A 26325-nucleotide genomic window follows, 5' to 3' on the forward strand; every position below is an offset into this window, starting at 1 on the left:
AAGTAAAAAAAAAAAGAGACTGCTGCAAAAGTCAGGATCAGGAATAATCTAATCAGCAAATTAGCCAGATCGACATAGGGTGCAGAAGCAAACACTTTGCACATTTGGCTCTAGTGCCATGGGGAATACTGTGCCTGGGGTGATGTCGTTCACCTCACCCTCAACTGGTCAATGTTGAAATGATATGCTGATATGTATGAAAGTGAATGAGAGATGAAGTGGTCCATGAGACTCCACACTACAAAACAGCTGGGTAACTAGAAGATAGTATCTGAGCACAAAAGCTACTACCATAAAGGATTTCACATCAGTTTCTTAAAATATTCTTTTAAAAAAACACAGAGAAAAAAAATGACATTATCTTAAGTGATTTAATTATTTAAACTAACACTGGCAACTGCAGAACTAGTGAAACTGTGACTTCACAAGAGATAAAGCTGAACAACTGAAAGGTGAAAATTTTTAGTCAAGAATCACTTTTTAAATGTTGATTTCAAGAGGTGTGACTCATTTTAGTCACAAACTTGTGTTCCTTCTCATAACATAAGAACGCTGGGTCACCCAATGAAATTAATAGGCAGCAGGTTTAAAACAAACAAAAGGAAGTATTTTTACACAATGCACAGTCAGTCTGTAGAACTCTTTGCCGGAGGATGTCATGAAGGCCAAGACCATAACACAGTTCAAGGAAGAACTAGATACATTCATGCAGAAAAGGTCCACCAATGGCTATTAGCCAATATGGGCAGGGATAGTGTCCCTAGCCTCTGTTTGGAATAGGAAGCTGGGAATGGGTGTCAGGGAATGGATTACTTGATGATTACCTGTTCTGCTCATTCCCTCTGGGGCACCTGGCCACTGTCGGAAGACAGGATACTGGGCTCGATGGACCTTTGGTCTGACCCAGTATGGCCGTCCTTATGTTCAAAATTATCTGTGGCCCACAAACATTTAGTTTCCTCTCACTTTTATTATTGAACATTATTTACACCAGAAACAAAGAATTATGAAACTCAGGTTAACGAAAGTGTTGCTTATGCTAACGTAATGCAAAACCACATTTTAAATTTGCTACAATTTCTTGTGTCCATCACTTTGGGTCTATCACACACAGTAGCCCATATCTGATCCCTGGTAGGTTGAGGGGTAGGGTCAGACTATGGTTTTTTTTTAACCAATTTAACTAAAAGATCCATGTTCTTTCAAATTGGTCACATTTCAGCCTCTCGTGATGTCATAACTCCATTAACTCCCCCGTCATCCGGGGTAGACAAGATTAAGTCACTAAAAGAAAAAACCAGCAGGAAAAAAGACTCCACCACCCATCACCAAAAAACAAAAACTTTGAATGCATTATTTATCCCAGGCACATGCTCGATCTTCCCTTACAGGTCACCTGTAAGGACACACGTCCCAATTCTACTCGAGTAGCCCACTGTCAATTATGTTATTGGGGCTCCCCACAATGTGAGGACCTGTGCACATGGAGCTGCTTGCAGTATCAGGCCATTCACTGATACTTCCATATAATGATCCTCACACAAGACTTCCCCAAGTCGTCTTCTCTATGCATTGCCAAGGTTCTCCCAAACTCTTGCTTTTCATACTGAAGATTACATGTGCTTTATCTACCTTTTACACTTTTCTGACAATGAAATGGAAGGTTCCATGTTTGTTCCATCAACAAAATGTGCGCTCAGAGAATCCAAGATAGATTCTACACAGAAATAGAATCTGGTCTAAACATATTTTCATTTTAATGAGACAAAGAAACTAAGCAATTCTATAAACAAAACATTTATGGAACATACTTTAGCTTTAAACTCAAATGTAAGAATAAAATCATAGAATCAAAAATGCATCAAAGACTGTGTTAGAAGTTATGTTTTTTGCAATTTTAATGTACTCTTGGAGCATTCCCCTTTTGACAGATGTCAGCCATATTAATGATAAGCTGAAGAAAAGAGGCTCATGAATGTTCCTCTGAATACCTCTCACAAACTTACATATAGCCCGCAGATCATTTTGTGCTAGGACAGCCTTAATTCTAAAGAAAAAACATTTACTCTAAAAACTGCCCATTTGATTATTGCATGAGTTGTGAACTTTAAAACTAACATGAAAATCTTGTAAAACATACGTGTAATTGGTAAAACACAGGTCAGTTACATGGTTTATCATGTAGCACCAATTACTTAAACTGCAGCCAAGTTAATCTGGAGCTATCAGAAGAAAATGTTTGCCAGTGCCCATTGTGTATTAAATCCTGAACTCAGAAGGTGACTTAACTCTTCCCTGCCAGTGATTCTACTCTCAGCTGCACTAGTAACATCTGTGGTTTGCTCAGCTCCATGGGATCTGAAAACCATTTCCATTTGTCACCATAATACTATTACACGCAACCAAAAATAAATCTACTCTTAAAGTTTTATCATATGTAGAAGAAAATGTTTAACAAATTGTTTTAGCCAAAGTTTTATTAAATAACCCTCTATTCCTATCAAAAGTATTATACTTCCATTTCAATGGCATGTAGACCAAGGACAAGTTACAATTCAAGGACCCAATCCTGCAAACACTTAGGCCACAGCTACACTGGCGCTTTACAGCGCTGCAACTTTCGCGCTCAGGGGTGTGAAAAAAACACCCCACCTGAGCGCTGCAAGATACAGCGTTGTAAAGCCTCAGTGTAAACAGTGCCGCAGTGCTGGGAGCGCGGCTCCCAGTGCTGCAAGCTACACCCGTAGAGGATGTGGAGTACATGCAGTGCTGGGAGAGCTCTCTCCCAGCGCTGGCGCTGCGACCACACTCGAAACTTCAAAGCACTGCCATGGCAGCGCTTTGAAGTGCAAGTGTAACCATACCCTTAGGTATCAGAGGGGTAGCCGAGTTAGTCTGGATCTGTTAAAGCAGCGAAGAATCCTGTGGCACCTTATAGACTAACAGACATTTTGGAGCATGAGTTTTCGTGAGTGAATACCCACTTCCTCAGATGCATGAATACCCACTTCGTCAGATGTGTACATGCATCTGACGAAGTGGGTATTCACCCACAAATGATCATGCTCCAAAACGTCTGTTAATCTATAAGGTGCCACAGGATTCTTTGCATACCCTTAGGGTATGTCTTCACTAGCCGCGCTTTAACATGGCTGTGCAGTTGCGGCACCAACTACTAAATACCATTTACTTTAAATAAACAAAAAGACACCTCCACAAAGGGAGTAGCTACCAGCGCTGGGGCTGGCGCACTGTCTACACTGCTACTTTACAGTGCTGAAACTTTCTCGCTCGGGGGTGTGGAAAAAAAAAAAACCCTGAGCGCTGCAAGTTGCAGCACTGTAAAGTGGCAGTGTACAAGGCCTTAGGCACATAACTAACTATGCAGGTGAGCGTTCCCACTGAGTAAAACAGGACTTCTCAAGTCAGGAAAACTTACACAAGTGTAAACAGAAGCACGGCCCAAGTTACCGAATACACCCTGTAATAAAATAACTCCACTTTACTCAATGAAGCTACCATGCAAGTTCTTACAGTATCTTCTCACACGTCATGAAGTAATTGGAATTTAATTTGTGTCATTGTCCAAGCAATCCTACCAGCAAGCCAAAGTTACTTTAGCTGAAAAGGAGGTCTGAGATTTAAACCAGTAAAAGGTCTATTTTTCCCATCAATAAAGCGAAGCATTTTAAATGAGCACTAAAACATAATATGCAAAGAAAAACAATGAGTTTTTCTCGTTTTTGCTTCTTAATACAGAAAGGTGGCCATAACAACTCTCTCTCTCACACACACACAAAAATATTCTGTACGGTTGTTTGTTAAAAATCAGGAATTCCTAGCCTGATCACTTGTCTCTCCTTGATGGGCTCTCACCAGGAGACTTTATATTGTTGATCAGGAGCCTTCTCAGAATGAAAGGGTTGGCTCTAACAAAAATCTTTTCTTCTGTTTGTTAAACCACCTGAACTGCAGCCACTTCACCAATCAATTCATGTTTCACTTGCTTGGTAGCTGCAATATTACCTTACCAGTTGTCCAAAGACTCTTCCAAGAAAGAGATGGTAGACTTGGCCTGAATTTGTAATACAAAGAAGCTTATTTCTAACAGACTTTTGAAGTCTTTTTTGTATACCAAAGTAGCAACTGTTACAGCTCTGAGGGACTGTTGGGGTATCTTCAATTAGCACTACAGCAACATTGGGGTGGATCTTTACAAATTCTGGATACTACCAAGAAAAGTATGCTTTCTTGAAGGTTAATTTCTCTATGTCAGTTAAGTTCAAACAAATATAAACTATGAACTGTTTGAACTGATTGCCTGTTTATCAAACTATTAAGAGTTTGGTTTTAGTATTTCTTTTGTAAAGCATTTTAAGTAGGGCTGCCAACCGATTACAAAAATTAATTGTGATTAATTGCAATTTTAATCACACTGTTAAATAGAATACCATTTATTTAATTATTTTGGATGTTTTCTACATTTTTAAATATTTCAATTACAACACAGAATATAAAGTGTACAGTGCTCACTTTATAGTATTTTTTATTACAAATATTCGCACTGTAAAAGGATAAAATAGATTTTTTTTATTCACCTCATACAAAATACTGTAGTACAATCTCTTTACCACAAAAATGCAACTGAGCCCTGGCCCACGCTAAGAGTTTATGTTGAATTTAGCAGTGTTAGACCGATTTAACCCTGCACCCGTCCATATGACGAAGCCATTTTTGTCCACTTAGAGAGCTCTCAAAATAAATTTCTGTACTCCTCCCCTACGAGGGGATTAGAGCTGAAATCGACCTTGCTGGTTCAAATTTGGGATAACATGGATGCAATTTGACGGTACTGGCCTCCGGGAGCTATCCCAGAGTGCTCCATTGTGACCGCTCTGGACAGCGCTCTCAACTCAGATGCACTGGCCAGGTAGACAGGAAAAGCCCTGCGAACTTTTGAATTTTATTTCCTGTTTGGCCAGCATAATGAGCTGATCAGCAAAGGTGAGCATGGTGTCCTAGAATTGCAAAAGAGCTCCAGCATGGACAGAACAGGAAGCACTGCATCTGATCGCTGTATGGGGAGACGAATCCATGATATCCAAACTCTGTTTCAAAACACAAAATGTAGGATTATTTGGGAAAAAAAAATCTCCAAGGGCATGAAGGACAGAGGTTATAACAGGTACCCACAGTAGTGCCACGTGAAGTTTACCAAAGAACCAGAGAGGCAGATGGCGGCTCCGGGTCAGAGCCCCAGACATGCCACTTCTATGATGAGCTGCATGCCATTCTAGGGGGTGACCCTACAACTACCCCATTCCTGTGCTTCCCTCCTCCCACACCCCTCCTTGGTTACCTTGGCAGTTGTCCCCCCATTTGTGTGACAAATTGATAAAGAATGCATGAATTTGAAACAACAACAACCGCCTCTGCAAGCGGAGATCAAAAGGGGGAGGGGAGTATGGTTGGCTTACAGGAAAGTAGAGTGAACCAAGGGGGAGGGTTTTCATCAAACAAACAAACAGAACTTTTACACGGTAGCCTGACCAGTCCTGGAACTGGTTTTCAAAGATTCTCTGATGCACAGCACACCCTGCTGTGCGCTTCTAACCACCCTGGTGTCTGGCTGCGCGTAATTAGCAGACAGGTGATTTGCCTCAATCTCCCACCCTGCCATAAACGTCTCCCCCTTACTCTCACAGATATTGTGGAGCACACAGCAAGCAGTAATAACGATGGGAATTGGTTTAGCTGAGGTCTCAGAGTCAGTAAACTGCGCCAGTGCTCTTTTAAACATCCAAAGGCATATTCTACTACCATTCTGCACTTGCTCAGCCTATAGTTGAACTGCGCCTTACTACTGCCCAGGCTTCATGAGCCATGGGACCAAGGGGTAGACTGGGGTAGGTGCTGCCAACTGGAAGAGCAGCTTGAGGCAGAAACCTCCAGCTGGCATGATATTCCAGGCAGGACTGAATCTTCATTAGACAAAACTTAAAGAAAAAAATGACCTAGAGTCATTCCCGTTTTTGTCCAGGTGCCCCCAACCAACCTCACCGCAGCCAGCCAGGAGCACCCATGTCTGCCCAGGCGCCTCCAATCAACCTAACCGAGGTCAGGCAGGAGCATCCACAGGACGACAACTACGGCTAGCAGTCGTATTGTACCGTCTGCCGTCCGCAAGGCAAGGCAAGGGGATGCTGCTGTGTAGCACTGCAGCACCCTGTCTGCCAACAGCACCCAGGAGACATACAGTGACAGGCCACGTCCAGACTACCCGCCGTATCGGCGGGTTAAAATCGATTGCTCGGGGATCGATATATCGCGTCTAATCTAGACACGATATATCGATCCCCGAGCGCACTTATATCGATTCCAGAACTCCATCAACTCCAACGGAGTTCCGGAATCGACACGGAGAGCCGCGAACATCGATCCCGCGCGGTGTGGACGGGTGAGTAATCCGATCTTAGATATTCGACTTCAGCTACGTTATTCACGTAGCTGAAGTTGCGTATGTAAGATCGATTCCCCCCCCCCAGTGTGGACCAGCCCACAGTGAGCTGAGTGGGCTCCATGCTTGCCATGGTACGTCGTCTGCACGGGTAACCCAGGAAAAAAGGCGAGAAATGATATTTTGCCGTGGCTTTCACAGAAGAAGGGAGGGAGGGGGGCCTGAAAACATGTACCCAGAACCACCCGCAACAATATTTTTGCCCCATCAGCCATTGGGAGCTCAACCCAGAATTCCAATGGGTGGCGGAGACTGCGGGAACTGAGATAGCTACCACAGTGTAACACTCCGAAAGTCAACCCTAGCCTCGGTACTGTGCATGCACACCACCGACTTTATGGAGACACAATCGACTATATCAAATCGATTTCTAAAAAATCAACTTCTATTAAAATCGACCTAATCTCATAGTGTACACGCACTTATAAATACTGATTGTTTTTGTTACATAATTGCACTCAAAAACCAAACAATGTACAACTTTAAAGCTTACAATTCTCTCAGTCCTACTGCGTGTTCAGCCAATTGCTAAAACAAGCAAGTTTGTTTACATTTATAGGAGATATGCTGCCTGCTCCTTACTTACAGTGTCAAATGTCTTAAAAGGCAACACTGACGCAGAAATTACAGACTCTGAACCATCAGGTAAGAAAATCAACCTTCTGTTGGTGGCAGCATCTCACTCAGATGATGAAAACAAACATGAGTCAGTCCACAGTGCTTTGGATCTTTATCGAGCAGAATCCATCATCAGCATGAAAGCATGTCCTCGAGAATGGTGGCCAAAGCATGAAGGGGCATACGAATGTTTAGCATATCAAGCACTTAAATACCTTGCAACATCAGCTACAAAAGTGCGATGCAAACGGCTGTTCTCACTTTCAAGGCGACACTGTAAATAAGCAGCAGGCAGCATATCTCCCATAAATGTAAACAAACTCGTTTGTCTTAGCGATTAGTTTTTAAGTGGTTATGTAACAAAAAAAAAATCTACATTTGTAAATTGCACTTTCACAATAAAGACTGCACTACAGTACTTGTATGAGGTGAACTGAAAAAATCTATTCTCTCTTTACAGTGCAAATATTTGTAATAAAAAATACTATAAAGTGAGCACTGTATACTTTGTAGTCTATGTTGTAATTGAAATCAATATATCTGAAAATGTAAAAATACATTCAAAATATTTTATAATAAATTTCAATTGGTATTCCATTGTAAAACAGAGTGATTAAAACTGCAATTAATCACTATTAATTTTTTAATCCAGTTACTTTATTTTTAGTTAATCACTTGAGTTAATGGCAATTAACTGACAGGCCTAATATCAAGGTATTTAACGAGGGTCAGGATTGCATATTAGCAATTAAATGACTGCTTAATTAGCGAGCCATCAACATGAAATTGTAATAGTGACGATTTTAGAATTTAATAAACGAAGACACTTGAAAGCAGAACACTGTTCTTTTGAGAGTCAGGAAGATAATTTTATTCTTTTTAAGTGAAAATATGAGATAAATTGTCAAATTATTCTAAATATGAAGGGCCCATGGCTGCTTTTTGTCCTAGATAACTATCACATACAACAAAAAGATCAATGTAATCAACTAAATGATAAATATGAATACAAATTGTTTAGTTAAAGTTTTGAATTCAGAGGCCTACAGTAACTAAAAGGAATAACTGTAAAACACACCTTCCTTGTTTTATAGGATAACATTTATAAGCAGTAGTGGGGTCTAGGGATGTAAAATGTTAACCGGCTAACCAGGAAGTATTGGTCTTACTGGTTAACAACCTTAACCATTAACCTCCACGCTAGCCGCACTGCGCCCGGCGGGATCAGCCCCCGGTTGCTTAATCAGTCAACCATTTAAACAACGTATTTTAATTGTTTAAACAGTGAAGATTTTTAACGTATTTACACCCCTGGTGGGGTCTAGAATAGAACAATTGGATGGAGAGCAGGAGACCTGGGTTCTAATTCTGGCTCTGCACTATCCATGAGATTTGGACAAGTTACTTCACCTCTTTATACCTCTGTTCCCCACCTGACACACAGTACACTCTTCAGGGCTCTCACTTAACACAACGGAACTTCTACCTCAGTGAAATACATACATAATACAAAACAGCATACTCACACAGACAAAGAGTAGAAGGGGAAGATGAAAGTGAGTACAAAAAAGCATCTCATTTGATCATAAAGTTCAAGAAATGCAGACTAAATGTCTACATACAGTTTAACAAAGGAAGAAGCAAATCACAGATCTTATATGACTGTAGCACATATGAAACAATCATAAGCAAACTGATTATTTCTAATGATTCATTATAAGCCCTACTAATAATAGCACTTCTGAAAAATGGGCTCTTTACCACACAACCATTTAAATCTACCTGTAAAAACAGAATCAAATATTCTTAAGTCTGTGTCAAAGGAAAGCTGCTGGATAATGAAACGAAACATCCTAATCAATACAAGCCATCATTCAAGCAGCAATTATGGCAGACCTACATTTAATAGAATGGCATTTCCAAACTCTGATAAGCAAAAAACAAAATAAAATATATTATGCGTTTGTAAGAAAAGACAGTTAAGCTTTTCTGTAACTGGTGTTCGAAATGTGCTGCTCATGTCTATTCCACAATAGGTGCATACAGGGGCTCGGAGGTCAGGGCCCTGAGTTCCGAGACCCACCTAGCCGATGTGATTGCCACCGAGAAGTCTACCTTCCACGAGAGATGTGACCAGGAGCACACAGCCAGCGGCTCAGACGGGAGGCCTGTGTGTCGGGCCAGCACCAGGTTCAGGTCCCACTGTGGGACTGGGGGCCTCACGTACGGTAAGAGACAATCCAATCCCTTAAGGAATCAGTCAGTCATAGCGTGGCAGAATACCGTGTGGCCCTGCACTGGCGGCTGGAAGGCCGATATGGCCACCAAGTGCACCTTGATGGACGAGGGCACCAGGCCCTGGGCTCTAAGGTGAAGGAGGTAGTCCAGAATGAGCTGGATAGGGGCAGCCACAGTGGAAATGCCTTGCTCATCTGCCCATCGGGAATGGACATCAACATTCGTGTCGCAACCAGCTACAATAGGCCCTCCAAGACAAGGACTTACAGTGGCATCTGCCTCGGTCCCATTGGTGTTCGCTCCTCGTGGCGGAGCGGTGCCTGGAGTCTGTCAGACGGAACGCAGCCAGACGACCTGATGGGAGTAGACGGCGACCCACGTGAACTACGCACAGAACAGTCGCTGAGCGGTGAACGGTATCGAGAACGTTCTCTTGACCGAGACCGGTACCGAATTAGGGGAGACTGTGGAGATACCAGCGGCAGCTGGTCTCTGTGGCGTGAGGCCAACATTGGCGGTGCTTCTGGTACCGGCATGGACATAAACCCCCTGGCCACCTACAATGCATCCGGGGAAGCCTGCGCCGAATGGGCCGGGCTACTCCGCTTGACTTGAGTCAGAGACGCAGAAACCGATGGGGATCGAGGACTGCCCAACAGCCTCTGCCCCAGTTTTAGTCGGGTGCCATGGCAGAGAAGGCCTCTTCTTAGCATGCCCCATGGATGGGGAGCAGTGCCAACTAGTAGATGGTACTGAGGGATCGCCACGCACCAACACCACGGTGCCAACTCAGGGCGGCACACCAGAGTCAGGGTCAACGCCAACTTCATCAGGATAGTCCAGAGCCTAATGTCTCTCTCTCTCTCTCAGTCTGAGACTTAAACAACTTGCAAATCTTGCAGTGATCACTGAGATGGGTTCCCCCAAACAGCGTAAACAGTCCATGTGCGGATCACTCACTGGCATAGGTCGCCTACAAGTGTCGCATGACTTAAAACCCAGGGCACGGGGCATGCCCTGACTCGGGCGCACTAGCTAAACTAAACTACTCAAACTAGCTAGCTACAGGTACCATACACTGAATGAACAAGAGTTCTGGGGACGAGCTACAGCAAAGCTGCAGCAGAGCAGTTCTGAAACACCTTCACTGGCAGCAAGAAGGAACTGAGGGTGGCAAACGCACACAGCGCCCCTAACACCACACCATGGAGGCGCCACTCTAGCAGTTGCTAGGGGCACTCCCCTATGGATACTGCTAAAGGAAAAACTTCTGACAGCAGTGCATGTACACCTATTGTGGAATACACATGAGAATCACTTAAAGAAGAAAGTTCAGGAGCATTCAATTTAACAATTTCCATGATCTTTATGTATTTGCAGGTGATATTTGGGTCAAAGGAGCTTTGACTTAGATCACTTCACAGGAAGCAATATTGGATTAAATAACTCAGAACATTAAGGCGACAAATTAGTAACCATATCAACTGCTCTGAGTGATAACAGCTTCATTGAACCGCCAAAGGGAATACCCAGGTAGGCCAAAACAGGAGAACTCAAAGGCAAGGCAGCCAAGCAATTATTAAGGCTCCAGTGGGGAAATTTAAGACTCTGAAGACTAGATTCACATATTCCAAGGCCAGAAATTCTAAGTCACCAGGACGACAGTTCCAGTATCTTTGCTGCTGCTCATTTTCCCAAGCTGCAAAAGAGTAAATGTTAACAAGATACTGGTCAGCTAGTATTCAGAACCCTTGGGAGACCATAACACTGACAAGAATCAGGTCAGTATGATTTCTGCTACTTAAGAAAGCTATTAACACCAACGAAGGCAGGCAACAAAGCTATCCACAAGGGAAGGAATTCAAAAAGAGAGGATGAGAGAAGCTTTAGAGCAGTGATACTCAGACTGAGGCTCATAAGGAGCTCTTTAATGTGTCTCCTATGGCTCTTTGCAGTACATGATATTAAAACACTCTGATTTAATTATTAACCAATGTTAACAACCAATTGGGATGCTTTTACAACATTAACAACCAATTGTAGTTGATAAAAATAATACTTGGTCAGTCATTCTGCTCTGAGAATAATTTTATATATATAAAAAGAATGAACGAATTCACACTACTATAGCTCTTTTGGGTAATGCTGATTGCTAATTTGGCTCCTGAATCACTGAGGTCTCAGTGTCACTGCTTTCAGCATGTCAGAGATACACCACAGTACAGCAATCAAAGCTAAGAATGGGCAAAAACTCTTTGCCCACTTGCACTGTGGTCCAAAAGCTCTGGGAGTAGGAGCAGAAGAGTGAAAATGCTCCTCCTTCCTTCTAGCAGCTAAAGGGATTTGGTGGAGCTTCAAATTCATTAGCCACCTATTAATCAAAGACTAATATGAATTATGAAACTCCTGAGGACAGCCCAGAGACAGCACCTTCATATGAACTCAAGAACCTTTGACAGCAGCTTGCGGTGGGGGCGGGGAAGTGTCTTCTACTAGTTTAGGGATAGGCAACCTGCAGCACGAGCTGATTGTCAGAGGCACTCACGCTGCCTGGGTCCTGGCCACTGGTCAGGGGGGCTCTACATTTTAACTTAAATTTTAAATGAAGCTTCTTAAACATTTTAAAAACCTTATTTACTTTACATACAACAATAGTTTAATTATATATTATAGACTTATAGAAAGAGACCTTCTAAAAACGTTAAATTGTTTTACTGGCACGTGAAACCTTCAATTAGAGTGAATAAATGAAGACTCGACACATCACTTCTGAAAGGCTGCTGACTCCTGAACTAGTAGTTGTCCCTAGACAACGTGGGGGAGGGGGTGTCATTTTTCATATAGCTTTCTTCAGCTTGTAGATTTAGACATTTAGCTGTCACATGTGTCATAACATTTCTAAGCTCTATATGAGGTGATGGTTGCAAACAGAGAATTAAGGTACAAGTTAGAAAAGAGAAATATGTTATTGATAAAGATACTCTGGGGTGGGGGGAAGAAGGAGGATAAATATGAGACTAAATACAGGGAAGTAGGGGGCAGAAGAAAAAAGAGGAAAGAAACACTGAACAAAAATATCAGAAGTTACACATGATCTATTAAAAGGGGAAAAGAGAAGCCAGGAAATATAAAAAGATACAAGAGCAAGACACACACAGGGCTTATACACTCTCCCCACCGCCCTATGGCACCATTCTGCATTGGGAAGAAAATGTAATCCCAAAATGGGGAAGAGGAGAGAGTAGGACTGGATTTGGGGATGTTGCTGTGGGCACCACAGCAAGTCACCTTTCTGTGGCTGGGAAAGAATTGTTCCTTCGCTGCCAAATCAGCCTGGGCATTGTGGGTTTTTGCCTTCTTCTCAGCAGCAGAAGGGACCCAGTGGGTAGGTTAGGTTGTAAAATCCATTTTGCCAGAACTTGGCAGTGCCCAGTGTAGAGGGCTTGGCTCCCTGACAAGCCAGAATGGGAAATGGATTAGGAAAAGGCATCTTCCAAATGAAGTGGGGAGTGGAGTTGGGGTTCCTAATGTCTGCTACAGCAAGGATATAACCACACCACAGTAATCCTTGAACACAAGGAGAGTAATCCTTGAACACAAGGAGAGTAGTGGGGTCCCCAACAATGACAAGGGGACCTGGTGGACTGGATTACAAAGGAAGGATGACCTGCACTGGACAAATTATTGCTCCATAGTTCCCAGATGTATTACTTAATACAGGTGAGGCCTAATTAAACCACATTCCTGCTGTCTTTTTTTTTCATGCAGTGTCCTGGACAAGTATTTATTTCTTCAAGTTGCAGGATGTGCGCATTTGTAGGATATGGCAATGCAAGGAGGGGAGTGCCAGAAATTATTTTTCACCCTGACTAATTCTACACAGGGATGTTTACCAACAGAACCAAACCAGTACAAATACACTGATACTACTCCCATGTGGATACAACAATTCCATAAGAGTTTCCACATGGGGAGATGTATAAACAGTATACAGCGTGCACAATCAAAGAGTTCATCAGGAAACTAGGAAGTGGCACATTTATTTAAATTAAGACAGACAGTAAAACTCATTTATTGGGAAACTAGGTTTTTAAAAATCTCATTTCAATATTCAGACTGCTGCAGCACATTTTACTTCGGTACTTATTACAGTACTCAGTTTCCAGTTTTAAATCTACATATTAATACTGTACTGCTTTTCACCTCAGTTAACCCACATTTAAATTATTATTCTGCAATAATTATTCTGCTTCCAATTAAAATCATATCCTTTGGTTCTGAACTTGTATGAAGAAATAATAAAACAATTAGTACAGTAAATGTTGTATTATTGATAACAAAATTTTCAATTTTTTGAAAATGTTAGTTTTCCTGCACCCTCAAATTTTCTACGTAAACAAGATTTTGATATTAACACCACGTAACTGCATTTTATAAGTTGTCAGAGGAAATTGGGAGGTTTTAATCTACTGAGTAATGGACAGTTTCTATTTTTACCACCCAGGGATTTTGACATCAGAAAAAACGAAATACATATTTGCTCCCCCTTTATTTTTTTGGACAACAAGATTTTTTTTTGTGAAGATTGAACTAATATTTCCCCACCTCAATCTTTTCTGATAGCAACCGGCTATTCAACTACCACTCCTACCCCAAAAATCCACCACCATATCCAACAATGGGGTCCTGATCCATGACTGGGGCTTCCAGGCACTACAATAAAATAAATAATCAACAATAATAGTTTTACATAAACACTATCTGGTGATTTTGTTAAAATGCATAATAGTGAAATGATTAACGCTGACAGTTAAATGGAAATTAGGTTTCAGAGTGAACACTAAATTGAAATGAGTTAGGCAGATCATACCGCTCACAGATGTTGTTCCCAGCTTTCTGTAGATTCAGAAGAAAAAAAAAATCATATTCCTAATGCACATTCTAAACAGAAGGGCTAGATATTTACATTTTTTTAAATGAAATTTTGATTCTGCAAATGGCAGAATCTGTGGCAGCAGAATCACAGGAGCCTATGTATAATGGACTAGGACATAGGTAAATATCACTCTTAAAGGAAAAGCATCTGGTTGCTAATCAATGGCTGTGAGAGCTCATTTGCTATCACAAATATATGCATTTTAGTATATCTAACACTTCATTATTGAGAATGAAACAAACTGACAACAATCCAGTTTAAAATTATACTGGACCACACTAAGAAGCAACTAGACTATTTGGCAAGAACTATGTAGCCATGAGTAGTAATCTCTGCTCCAGAAAGGTTCATGACTCGAACAGATGTTATAGGTTTCTTAGGCTACATGAGAAGAGTATATAACATCCTTAATCACACAGTAACATGCTCTCTTCGAGCTTCTCTTTTTTTTTTTTTTTTTTTAGGATTCACCCAAAAATAAAAACAAGTAAACACACTAATTATTTAAAACTTCAGACAAACTCTGGGAACATTTTGACATTACTTTCCTGACACAGCATATTTTCCATTTATCCTACATAAACGCGTCAACATACCCTGTTAAGTCCACAGCCTTAGGCTGAGCACTTTTGTTACTCAGTTTGGTCCTTTACGGATAGGATTCTGAAGGTTGCAGTTTCCAGAGAAAACCTGACCACAGAAAAGCCTCTTGGGAAAGAGGATAACAAAAGAACTCTCTTCTGCTCAATATAGACACAACTGGGGAGCTGTAGCTTGTTCACAGGGCTTCTCCAGTGATGTGGTGATCAACGTCTGGGTACGACCTGAGGTGTGGTTCCTGGTTGAGAGGGAACAAGGATAAGGAACTGAGCTAAAGATACTCTGAGGAAGAGCTGGACAGAAGGCGTAAGCAGCAGTAAAGTAAGCATGCCAGGCGAAAAAGGAGCTCAGGAGGCATGGAGGGGGAGAAGTGAAATAGGAACATGAGTCTGGCACAATTACCCACTTCACTGTTGTGGACCTCAAGGTTGGATTCCCCTTGTAAAGGAAGGGCACAGCTGCCGGTATGGCACCACAGTGCCACTAGAGACAGCATGAGACCCCTTCCACGAAGGGGCAAAGGAGTGTCAACCTCCTAATGCAAGGGAAAAGGAGAAGGAAAAGGTCACAGATTGACAAGAGGGCTGGGGCCCAAAAATAGTAAAAGACTTTCTGGGGAAAAAAAACCTTTGCTTTGGGATTTTTGTTTAACCTGGAAGAGGAGGGATTTTAATTTAACCGGGGGGCAGACTACCATACCAGTGAAGAAAAACTGAGGTCTGCAGCAACTCAATGACTATGGGGTAAGCAACGCTGTTAAATCACACTGTGAAGATGTCATTCTTCCACTGAGAGAATATATGTTGTCTCCTAGATGCTGAATAAATCATCTTTAAGATGTTCACAAGGCAACATACAGTCCCACTTAAAACAAAAAAACCACCAACCGGACACAAATACATCTCTGTTCCCATCCCAGTGTTTCCAAACTAAATATAACAATTAAGTTACAAAAGAGTAGAGGACAAGGAGAGAGCAGACAAGATTACACAGTTCCTGAAAGTGTATGTGTAGCATATTTTTTTTTAACATTAAATCGGAGTCTTGGTCAATTCATTTCTTGTTGGCATTATGGCAAATATGGGATTTAAACAATTAAAAGTTCAGGAAGGTAATTCCTTACTTCGGGAGCAGCACAGGGTATAAACATTTGCAAGAATCAAAACAAATGGTATATTGACACAGCAATGACTAGAACAGAATGGGTAGAGGAGATTAGGGAATAAAAGAGACTAGGTCAGGTAGGTAAGTAAATACAGTAGAACCTCAGAGTTACGAACATGTTGGGAATGGAGGTTGTGCATAACTCTGAAATATTTGTAACCTTGAACAAAAAACTATCGTTGTTCTTTCAAAAATTTACAACTGAACACTAATATAACTAAGTATCAGAGGGTAGCCGTGTTAGTCTGGATCTGTAAAAGCAGCAAAGAATCCTGTGGCACCTTATAGACTAACAGACGTTTTGGAGCATGAGCATGAGCTTTCGTGGGTGAATACCCACTTCCTCAGATGCATGCATCTGAGGAAGTGGGTATTCACCCACGAAAGCTCATGCTCATGCTCCAAAACGTCTGTTAGTCTATAAGGTGCGACAGGATTCTTTGCTAATATAACTAATATAGTTTAAAGACTTTACTATGCAGAGGGAAAATGCTGATTTTAGCCATTTTAATTTAAATGAAATAGGCAGAGAGTTCCCTTACATTGTAAAAAAAAAAAACCACACACTCCTCAAACTTTCACCTTTTTTAATATTTTACATTCAACACAGTACTGTACTTGCGGTTTTTTGGTCTCTAGTGCTGCCTGATTGCATATTTCTGGTTCCAAATGAGGTGTGTGGTTGGTCAGTCAGTTCATAACTCTGGTGTTTATAACTCTGAGGTTCTACTGTAGTGGCAAGTCTTGTGCTGGGCTTCCAATGGGACAACAAGCAGCTTGGATTTAATGCGGTGGAGCAGAAAGAGCCAGCAGCGTGATTCAGAGAGGATAACAGGGGTGTGGTAACATGGACTAGTAAATTGACTGTAGCACTACCACAAGATTATATTTTATAAGACAAATTGTCTAACGAGGAAGAGTTAAGGTTGAACACTCAGCCTTACCTCTGCATTTCTTGACTCTGGAGTATTTGATTTTCAACCTTCAATTTTGCATTAGTGTTTGTTTGCCCGCCTGGAATTACCCATATTTTGGGCACAGAACTATGACTACTGCATATCTGAGGAGCGGGTGACACTATATGTTGAAAAGCAGGAGTGGCACTGATCGTCATAACAGTTTCATATTTGCCATTATGAGCAGAAGCAGTGAAATTTCCCTCTCCAGCTGCTTGGGAATTCTTGAACCTTTTCACGTCTAGCAATCTCTTCTTGTCTTCAGTTAATGTGGGTAAGCATCCTTTTAACACTTTATATAGCTGACTATCAGCAATATCTTTAATGCAAAATGAATATTGAGGAAAAAGTGGTATCTGCACGACCATACCAACAATGGGGCAACACTTTCAAAAGCAGAAGAAGACCATACTAATTCATTTACAAGCTAACAGGAAAATCTCTCATACATTTCCTGTGTTTTCAGCACACTGAAATGAACTTTACATAACTGTATTATGCATAAAAACTCTGCCATATATTAGGCACAAGTATATTTTGCTTAAAAGTATTTCAAGAGACTTCCATTGAAGTTTAAAATACTTAAGCTTTATATTATTTATTTATTTTTTGAAAAAGCAGATCTGACCTCCTACATACCTAACTTCACTGACAGCATGGCATATCATTAAATTACTACTTCATCCCGTGGCTTCCTACTCCACCTTCAGCAACATAACACACTTGCCAAACTGGAATTTTTCTCTCACACCCCTCTCCGGGTTTTGTGAGTCACCACCTTACTTTCCTGAGTTAATAAAGCATCTGTTCAAATAAAAAAATATTCTGACACAACATTAAATGCAAGATTGTTTTCCTTCACATATACTCACTATCTACATCGCTATCTACACTACTAAAATTAAAACAAGTCAAGATGAAATATAGTCAGTCTGTTCAATTCTTAAAAATATTTTAAGTTTCAGATGATGTTCATAATCCATCTGGTTGGGCATATTTCTTTTTGATTAGGAGGGACATAAAAATTGTTATTCTGGTACCTTTGCACTACTGGGGCACCGTTATACGCAAATTTAAAAGTGTATTCTATTTCCTTTATTTTGTTAAGCCTGCTTTAAATAGAAGACATCAAGATGTTTTATTGTCAGAAAAAGCACATTTGTACATACATAACACCCTAATATTTCAAAAGCACTCATTATTCTCAATTGAGTCAGTAGCACTTTAGTCAATAACAGATTAACCCATCAGGAGGGAATTTTTTTAAAAAAGTATATGTCTGGACCTTACAGAATTAATCAGCCACTAATCCAAGAAGTAACTTACATAAGAAATATTGAGAGAGAAACATAGTGCATCTTCTTACAAGGAAAAACCTTCAGGCCACTGCTATGTTCCCTTTGCTATGCTTTACATAGCAGTCAAGAACTCACACTTATTATGGTTCTCAAGGCAGCTTACAATAATGTTAGGTTTGCGAAGACTACACATTCACTTTACTCAGTTAAGAAGCTTGTGTAAGTAAAGCAACCCTTAATGTAATCAAGCAGACTTTCATCACCTGCTTTTCCCTAAATTAGCGTTTCAACCCAGCTTTCATGCAAAATTGTGAATCAACAGTGAGCCAAATGAGTAATTCCATAGTTCAAGTTTAAATGTAACTGAACTAAAAATCATTAAACAATAACTTCAGAAGGTATCACCGCTTTTATCTTTTGTAAAACGGTAAAGGATGTCAGACTGAAATTTCTGTAAAGTCTTCTATTTGTTAAAAGAATAGGTACAGCACATGTAGTTGTATTTCAAAATTTTCCACTTGCCAATTTCTCTAAAACTCAATCCTCAGGAATTCCCTGCAAAGAGAATTAATCTTCCCTGTTCATTCTCTTTTTGGAAATCTCTGAAAGCAATCTTAAAGTAAATACAGCCTTAAGCTTTTTCAGACTCATAATTTCTAGCTAGTAAAGCTCCTCAAGTGGTAGAAGGGGTGGAAGCTATAGTGTACACAAAGCACAAAAAAGCTACAAATGTTCGACATCATATTGTCTTACCTTATTCTGCGCAGGTTTGGATAACAGAGTGGTAAAAAATGTACGATTCTTGTCTATACTTCAGCTTCCATCGGTGCTACCATTAATGGAGCTGCATGCACTGGGAATTATGCATTTGAAAAAATCTTAGTGTTTTAAGGCCTATCAACTGACATTCATATAAGCTCCATCAGACATCCCTCAAATGATAATGACTTTTAACCTCTATCAGATACCCAGGGTCAGATCTGAATCCATCACTTAAAAGTAAAAAATTACATCTCATTTCCAATCCCCTCCCCATGCCATCCAATCAACAGCTCACCATTTTTCCTAAACACACACACACACACATATATATATATATATATATACACACACACACACACACACACACACACACACACAATTTAAAAGCCAATTCTGTAAATTTAGAGATGTACTGTCTAGACCAAGTTTCTGTTTGCACCTACATGGTCTCCAAATGGGGGGGCGGAACCAAGTCAACAACAAAACCCCTCAATATTGAGATCTGAACCAGTGAGAGAGTTAGCCTAACATATGCTGCTATTGAACCTACAAAGGCAGATTTGATATTTGCAGGGAAAAGTCTCTAATATTTGAATTACATTAAACTAGACAATTTTTTCAGAAATTTGCTTTAAAAACAGTAATTAAATATGAAATGACCATCTATTTGACTTCAGAAGCTAGATTTAACATAAAACAAATACAAGATTAACCAAAGTTATGCATAAGCTTAGATACACGCATAAAAGTTACAATATACATTATAAATGAAAATGTCATTAGATTAAAATAGTTATTGTGGAAATCCTAAATAAAATAAATTTTGGTTCATGACCACCATCCTACCCCTCAGGCAAGCTTAAAACTGCTCTAAAACGTTTCTCCAAAAATAAATCTAACTCAATATGTAACATAGCTATGTAGGATAAGAAAGCTGAATTATCAATATTATGAAAACACAATCCTTCTAGCCTTTTTCACTTTGATTTGAGAGTAAGATGTGTAGTAAAGTTCAAGTTAAAGATGTATTACCAAAACAATAATAATGTCTATTTTTTACACACACCGCTTTTCATCAGTAGATTTCAATGAGCTTTACAAAAAAAGGGAGGTACACTATTATAGCTGGGCAAATAACTGATTTTTCAGTTTGCTGACAGTTCGGGGGGGGGGGGGAGGGGGGGCGGAATCAAAAGAAGGTTCAGGTCAAGCTGAACCAAAACTGAAAATTCAAAAAAAAGTGTCATTGAATCAAAAAAGTCAAGAAAAAATTTATTTTGGCTAAATGAAATATTTCTTTTGACCCTGGCTAGATTGTCCTCATCTGGCTATTTAGTTAATGACAAGATGGTGGTGGTGATGCCTCTTATAACCTTTAGCCCAGTGGTTAGGGCACTCGCCCAGCATGTGGGAGACCCAGCTCAGTTCCCCCCTCTGGTTGATGGTGTGAAGGAGGAATTTGAACTAGGGTCTCCCACCTCTCAGTGCCCTAACTACTGGGTAGGGGCCCTACCACATTCACAGTCCATTTTGGTCAATTTCACGGTCATAGCATTTTAAAATCATAAATTTCATGATTTCAGATATTTAAATCTGAAATTTCACAGTGTTGTAATTTTAGGGGTCCTGACCCAAAAAGGAGTTTGGGGGGGGGGGTGCAAGGTTATTGTAGGGAAGTTTGCAATACTTCTACCCTTACTTCCCCACTGCTGCTTATGGCGGCGCTGCCTTCAGAGCTGTGCAGCTGGAGAGTGGTGGCTGCTGGCTGGGAGCCCAGGTCTGAAGGCAGAGCCTCCACCAGCAGCAACGCAGAAGTAAGGACATGTAGTAAGGATGGCATGGTATGGTACTGGCATCCTTATTTTTGTGCTGCTACCTGCAGAGCTTGGCACTCTCCGGCCACCCAGCTCTGAAGGCAGCAGCACAGAAGTGTGGCAACCTATGGCATTATCACCCTTAATTCTGCGCTGCTGGTGGTGGGGTGCTGCCTTCCGACCTGGACATCCAGCCAACAGCCATTGCTCTGCAGCTGCCCAGCTCTTACGGCAGCACAGAAGTATGGGTGGCAATACTGTGACCCCACCCCCAAAATAAGCTTCTGACCCCCCAACTCCCTCCCTTTTGGGTTAGGACCTCCAATTTGAGAAATGCTGGTCTCCCCTCTGAAATCTGTATAGTATAAGGTAAAAGCACACAAAAGACCATATTTCATAGGGGGACACCGGATTTCACGGTCCATAATGCATTTTTCATGGCCATGAATTTGGTAGGGCCCTAGCTATGGGATATTTTAGGAAGGTCTCAATTTTTCCTGATGAAGCTGTTCCTCTTCATATAAATAATAAATCACTGAGCAGGGGATTTGAACTTATGACTCCTACCTCCTAAGTGACTGCCCTAACCACTAGACCATGGAGTCATTTTAATTCTCTCTTTGGTCCAGTGAGCATGTTTCCCTTCAAAAAATTAATAGCATGCTATAAAGATAAATATTTTCATTGCAAAAGCTTAGCAGTGAAAAATTCTTATAGTGAAGTGAATTTAAGTAATGGCGCGCGCGCGCACACATACACACACACTCCACGTCCACCCAGTTTAAAAAAATATATTTGCTACTGAATAATATTTTTATCTGGTTTATAGTACCCAAAGTACCAAATCAAGTTCAAAGCACCACTGTGTTAGGTGACAGCCAAGCACATAATGTGACGTTCCAAAAAGCTCAAATTCCAAATAGATAAGACAGAAACCAAGCAATAGACTAACAAATAAGCAAAATTTTAAGAGTACGAGAATTTGTTAGTTCCATTTTCTCTCTGGGAGGGAATTGCTTTGTTTTTGATCTTGATTCTCTGCTGATTTCCTCAAACCACAATATACACATTACTTGATCCAGATGTCCCAACCAACTTGCCGTGCCTTACATGACCTGGCATTGTTTAAAATGTTGTTGAATAGTAAACTATATCTTTAAAAACAATTTTTTATTAATTGTAGTTTAATCCAAATTCAAGCAAGTCTCTCAATGTTGCATAAACCACTGCAAAGCAAAATTCCTCAGAACTATGAAATTACAGCATTCCACTATTTCCATCCATCTTGACAACATAAGAATTCAGTTTATGCTAGTTGCATTGATATTAAATTAAGTCATAACGAAGTATTTTATATTAATTTGTAAACTTCTTTGGTCAGGAATCTAATTTTATTTGATACCTGTAAGTGTCGCATGCTGTAATCTGGGGCACGAATAAGTAATATGGACTACTAAAAGATTTCTGAAACACACATTAATGTTTAAAAAATATTTAAATACCTACAATGCTATTAGGTGTAAATGTTACCTTACTTTCAATAAGTCCACACAGTATTTCTGTAAGAACATTTGTATTTAAAGAGGCTTGTTCACAGTGTAACAAAATATGAACCCCTAAGTGTGCAGTATTCACTTTACTTGGCAAAAAATCTAGAAAGTTGGGAAGTATTTTGATTGAATTTCACATCGTGAAAGTTCATCTATAGAACCTAAGGCCCTTTAGCAAAATGTCACTTAAAAAAAAAAATCTACACAGCATGTATATGAAACAGAAGCCAAGAGAAGTTAAGTAATTTGCTCAGATCAAACAGCTAGCCAGGGAGAACTGGGAATAGAACCCAAATTCTATACCCTACACAAAATGATCACACTGTCCAAAACCCTGTGGATGACTTGTTTTATTTTTATAACTAGGATTTTCAAAGAAGCCTAAAGGGAGTGAAAACTGTCAATGGAATTTGGACACTTCCCTTCGGACTGATCCACACAAACTTGCACTGAAATAACATACATTCCAAAATAAGAGTGTCCACACAGGCCTGCACTGAAACACCACCAGATGTGAATTAAAACTGATTATTTCTGGTCCTCAAAGGAGCCTGTACTGTCTTCAGGCTCATTGAAAATCCAAGCCTACATGTCTGTAAAATAGCCCTACAATTCACAATCAAATCAATCGGACTACTCACAGTAGTAAAATTAAGCATGTACATTTGCAGGATCTGGGCCTAAATTGAAAATCTATTTGTCCAAGGTGAGTAAAATATATTTTCTCATTACAATCATGGTAGAGAGCAATCAAATAGCTTATATGCAAGGACTGGTAAATCTCCATGGTAAATGTGCAAAGTTAACCTAAAGAAATGATTTTTCAAGCTGGCTGTCACTACTAGCACAATAACACTGCACAAATATAATTTGCCCTAAATGGGAAGAAAGAGATGAGATATGAAACACTGGGGGAGACAACAGGGAATAGGTAAAAATTTTGTGTTAACCTATTGCTTACTCCTGGGGGAATTCTATGCCAAAAAATTAAAAATTCTGCATCCAAAAGATCTACATATCTTATTTGTCAAAACACAATATAATCTCCCCAGTTTCAATTATTTTGGTAATTTATTTCAAAGTATCTGTCAGCATGTATGTAACCATGCACACAACAAAAAGATTGCCCCAGCAATAGAGAGTTAAAGAAACCCCTATGACAACCCAGTTTCTGTTATGCTTTTGTAAGGCACCTCAGTCTGGGTGTGTCAGATGTGCCAGTTAGGCACACTTTGGGGGAAAAACTCTGCTCCTTGGGTCCTTTCGTTCTTTTTTTTTCACCCTGCCCCTGGAAGAGTTACCATATTTCAAGCTCTGACAGAGGTGTTGCGGGGAAGGAGGGGCTGTGTGGGGCCCCTCCAGCCCAGACTCCTGTTCCCCTTTACCCCAGAGACGGACACAATTTAAAGGTTTGGCTGCCTGCGGAACAGCTCAAGTCATGCCCCCCACCTCCAGTAGGCCCCCCACACACTTACACTCAGTTCCCCTTCCCAGAAAGTAGCAGCTTTTCCCTGCAGCTCCCAGCTGTTGCTCCTGCCTCTCTTCGCTGGGCACTGCTTGCCAGCTCCAGCTCCACACCATGTGACCAAGCGGGGTTGGCAAACTCAGGAACTACAACCTGTCTGGGCCTCCTGCGCAGGCACACTGTGAGCTGGGGAGCCGGGCTCTGCCAGGTCCACCAGCCCCTAGTGGTGACCAGCTGCTCCACAGCGCCAATTGAATGGGGAAAAATGAAATTCTGTGCAGAATGTTAATTCCGCAGAAATTCTGCATTGCATGGTGCACAGAATTCCCCCAGGAATAAACAGGTCCACACTGGAAAAGTACTTTGCTCCCAAAACAAGCTATGAAAACTGCATTAGTGGTAGTTCCTACTTTTTTAAATAAGTGCCTACAGGATATCAATGTGTTTCATAATACCTAGTAAATAAAAAGCAAAGAGTTGAAATTACGATAAATGCAGCAAGATACCACAAATTACACAAAACACTTATCTTGGTAATATTAATAGTACAAGAAAAGTTCACAGCAGTGCACAGAACAGACCATGTCTAATTAAATATATTACTTTTTTCAAGCTCTAATAATTTAAAGATATTAGATTGCTTGTAGCTTTTTCAAGGTTTCCCCACCTCTATATTAGTCTGTACTCGGAACTCAAAATGGGACTGTGATTTAAAAAAGGAAAGATTCTTTCTGGGACCTTTGTTAATAAACAATCACAAACAGGCCCAGGCCAAAAGCTGATGTTAATTTCCTTCTTTTCCCTGGGAACACGCACATGATCAGTCTCCACCCTATGAGCAGGGACCTCACTGTCAGACTAATAGGACTATAACCTACCTACCCAAACCCTCCCCCACACCCTTTTAAACCAGACACACAACACTGACCAGCTGAAGTAAATATGACAAGAGGTAGAGGCGGGGTGTGGCTTGAATGTTCCTTTTTAAAAAACAACCCCAGCTCCATTCCAGTAATTAAAAAACGCCCATTTCATTAGGAAGAAATCACCCACTGTGTTTTTCCGGTACAACATGTGAACTCTCGGGACTAGGAATCTGCCCGATATTTACTTTAAACTGAACGTTGGCAACCTCAAAGTTTTCAAACACATTGAGCCAAAAAAGCTCCGTCGTCACGCCCTTTGAAAGCTACACAGGAGATTTCACCAGCAGCTCACCCTGAGCTGTGAAGTAAAGGAAGCTGCGTTTTAAAAGGGGCCTTTTCCGCACAAAGCGAAGCATTTAAAACACTCCCAGCGTTTCCCTCGCCGGCCGCTGCCCTCCCATCGCTAAGCGTTACAAAGCACAGCCCCCGCGCTCCTCCTGTTTGCATCCCCTGAAGCCCCTGGCAGCACCTCCCTGTTCCCACTTGGCCAGGGGGTGGGCTGTCCTGAGATCTCTCCCGTCTCTGCTCGGTCGCAAACCTGCCCCTCACCAGAGACCCTCGGGCCATTCTAAAAGCGAAAAATCACCCCCGCCTCGTCCCCCCGGGCACCAGCCCCACCTCGGCCAGGGGAAGAGTCACCTTCGGGCGGGGGGGTCTATGTCATTCCTCCGCTCCCCTCCCGCCCAACCCCACTAGCGCCCCGCGGCTCTGGGCAAAGCCGGGGGAGGCTGCCCCGCGTCGCCCCCCGACCCGAAGGAGAGTCTCCGGGAGGGGCGCGCCAGGCTGACCCGGGGCGGGGAGGGCGCGGCCTGTGCCGGGCGCGGCGTGTCACCTCGCGGGGGGAGGGTCGCCGCGGCCGGGCCATGGGGCGGGGCGGGCGCAGGTGCGGGCAGTGGAGGGCCCGGGGGAGGGGGGGTCTCACCTCGGTGGGGGGGCTGATCTCGAACAGGTCCAGCCGGTTCGCGTTCCAGTGGTTGATGATATCGGCGAGTTTGCGCCGCTCCTCCTCCCGGCTGCCGCCGCCCGACATCCTCCGCCGCTGCCCCCGGGGCGCTCGGTGCCGGGGCCTCTCCGCCGGGGGGGGGTCTCCTGGTGCGGGGGGGGACGCTCCTCGCTATTTGATTGTTTTTATCGCAGTCCCCGGGCGCGCCCGCCGCTTTCCCTCCTGCTCAGTGATAACGCGGGGAGGGGAGGACCCGGGGCGGCGCCTCCTGCTCGGCAGCGTCTTCCCGGAGCCGAGCGCAGCCGCTTCCCCTGCCCCGGTGTCTCCCTCACACACACACACACACACACACCGTCCCGTGCGCGCCGCCGCCTCTGCGCGCACTCGCCTCCCACGCCACTCACCTCCCCGCGCCCGGCTGCGCGGCCCCGAGACCGGCGACTGCGGCGGGAGCGCGCCTCGGGTGGTTCGGCCCTGCAGCAGCCAGGGCAGCGGGCGGGGGCGATGCGCTGCCCTGGGCGGGCGGGACCCCGCGCCG

The 26325-nt window shown here is 42.1% G+C and overlaps 1 protein-coding gene across 25 annotated transcripts in view; it reads right to left on the reverse strand.

The window, feature by feature from the left end:
* AFDN (afadin, adherens junction formation factor) overlaps window positions 1-26122 on the reverse strand; it is a 214021-nt gene extending 187899 nt beyond the window's left edge. For 12 of the 25 annotated variants that reach the window (XM_050949012.1, XM_050948998.1, XM_050949006.1 and 9 more), the window contains exon 1: window positions 25767-26120. In XM_050949012.1, coding sequence (XP_050804969.1) covers window positions 25767-25874 — 108 coding nt within the window. In that variant the 5' untranslated portion in view covers window positions 25875-26120. Of the gene's footprint in view, window positions 1-25766 lie in introns of all 25 variants that reach the window. The other 13 variants (XM_050949007.1, XM_050949005.1, XM_050948997.1 and 10 more) reach the window with 2 other exon arrangements.
* Between the last annotated feature and the right edge of the window lie 203 nt (window positions 26123-26325).

This window comes from Gopherus flavomarginatus, chromosome 4 (genome assembly GCF_025201925.1).
Source record: "Gopherus flavomarginatus isolate rGopFla2 chromosome 4, rGopFla2.mat.asm, whole genome shotgun sequence".
In the NCBI taxonomy this organism is placed as follows: Eukaryota; Metazoa; Chordata; order Testudines; family Testudinidae; genus Gopherus; species Gopherus flavomarginatus.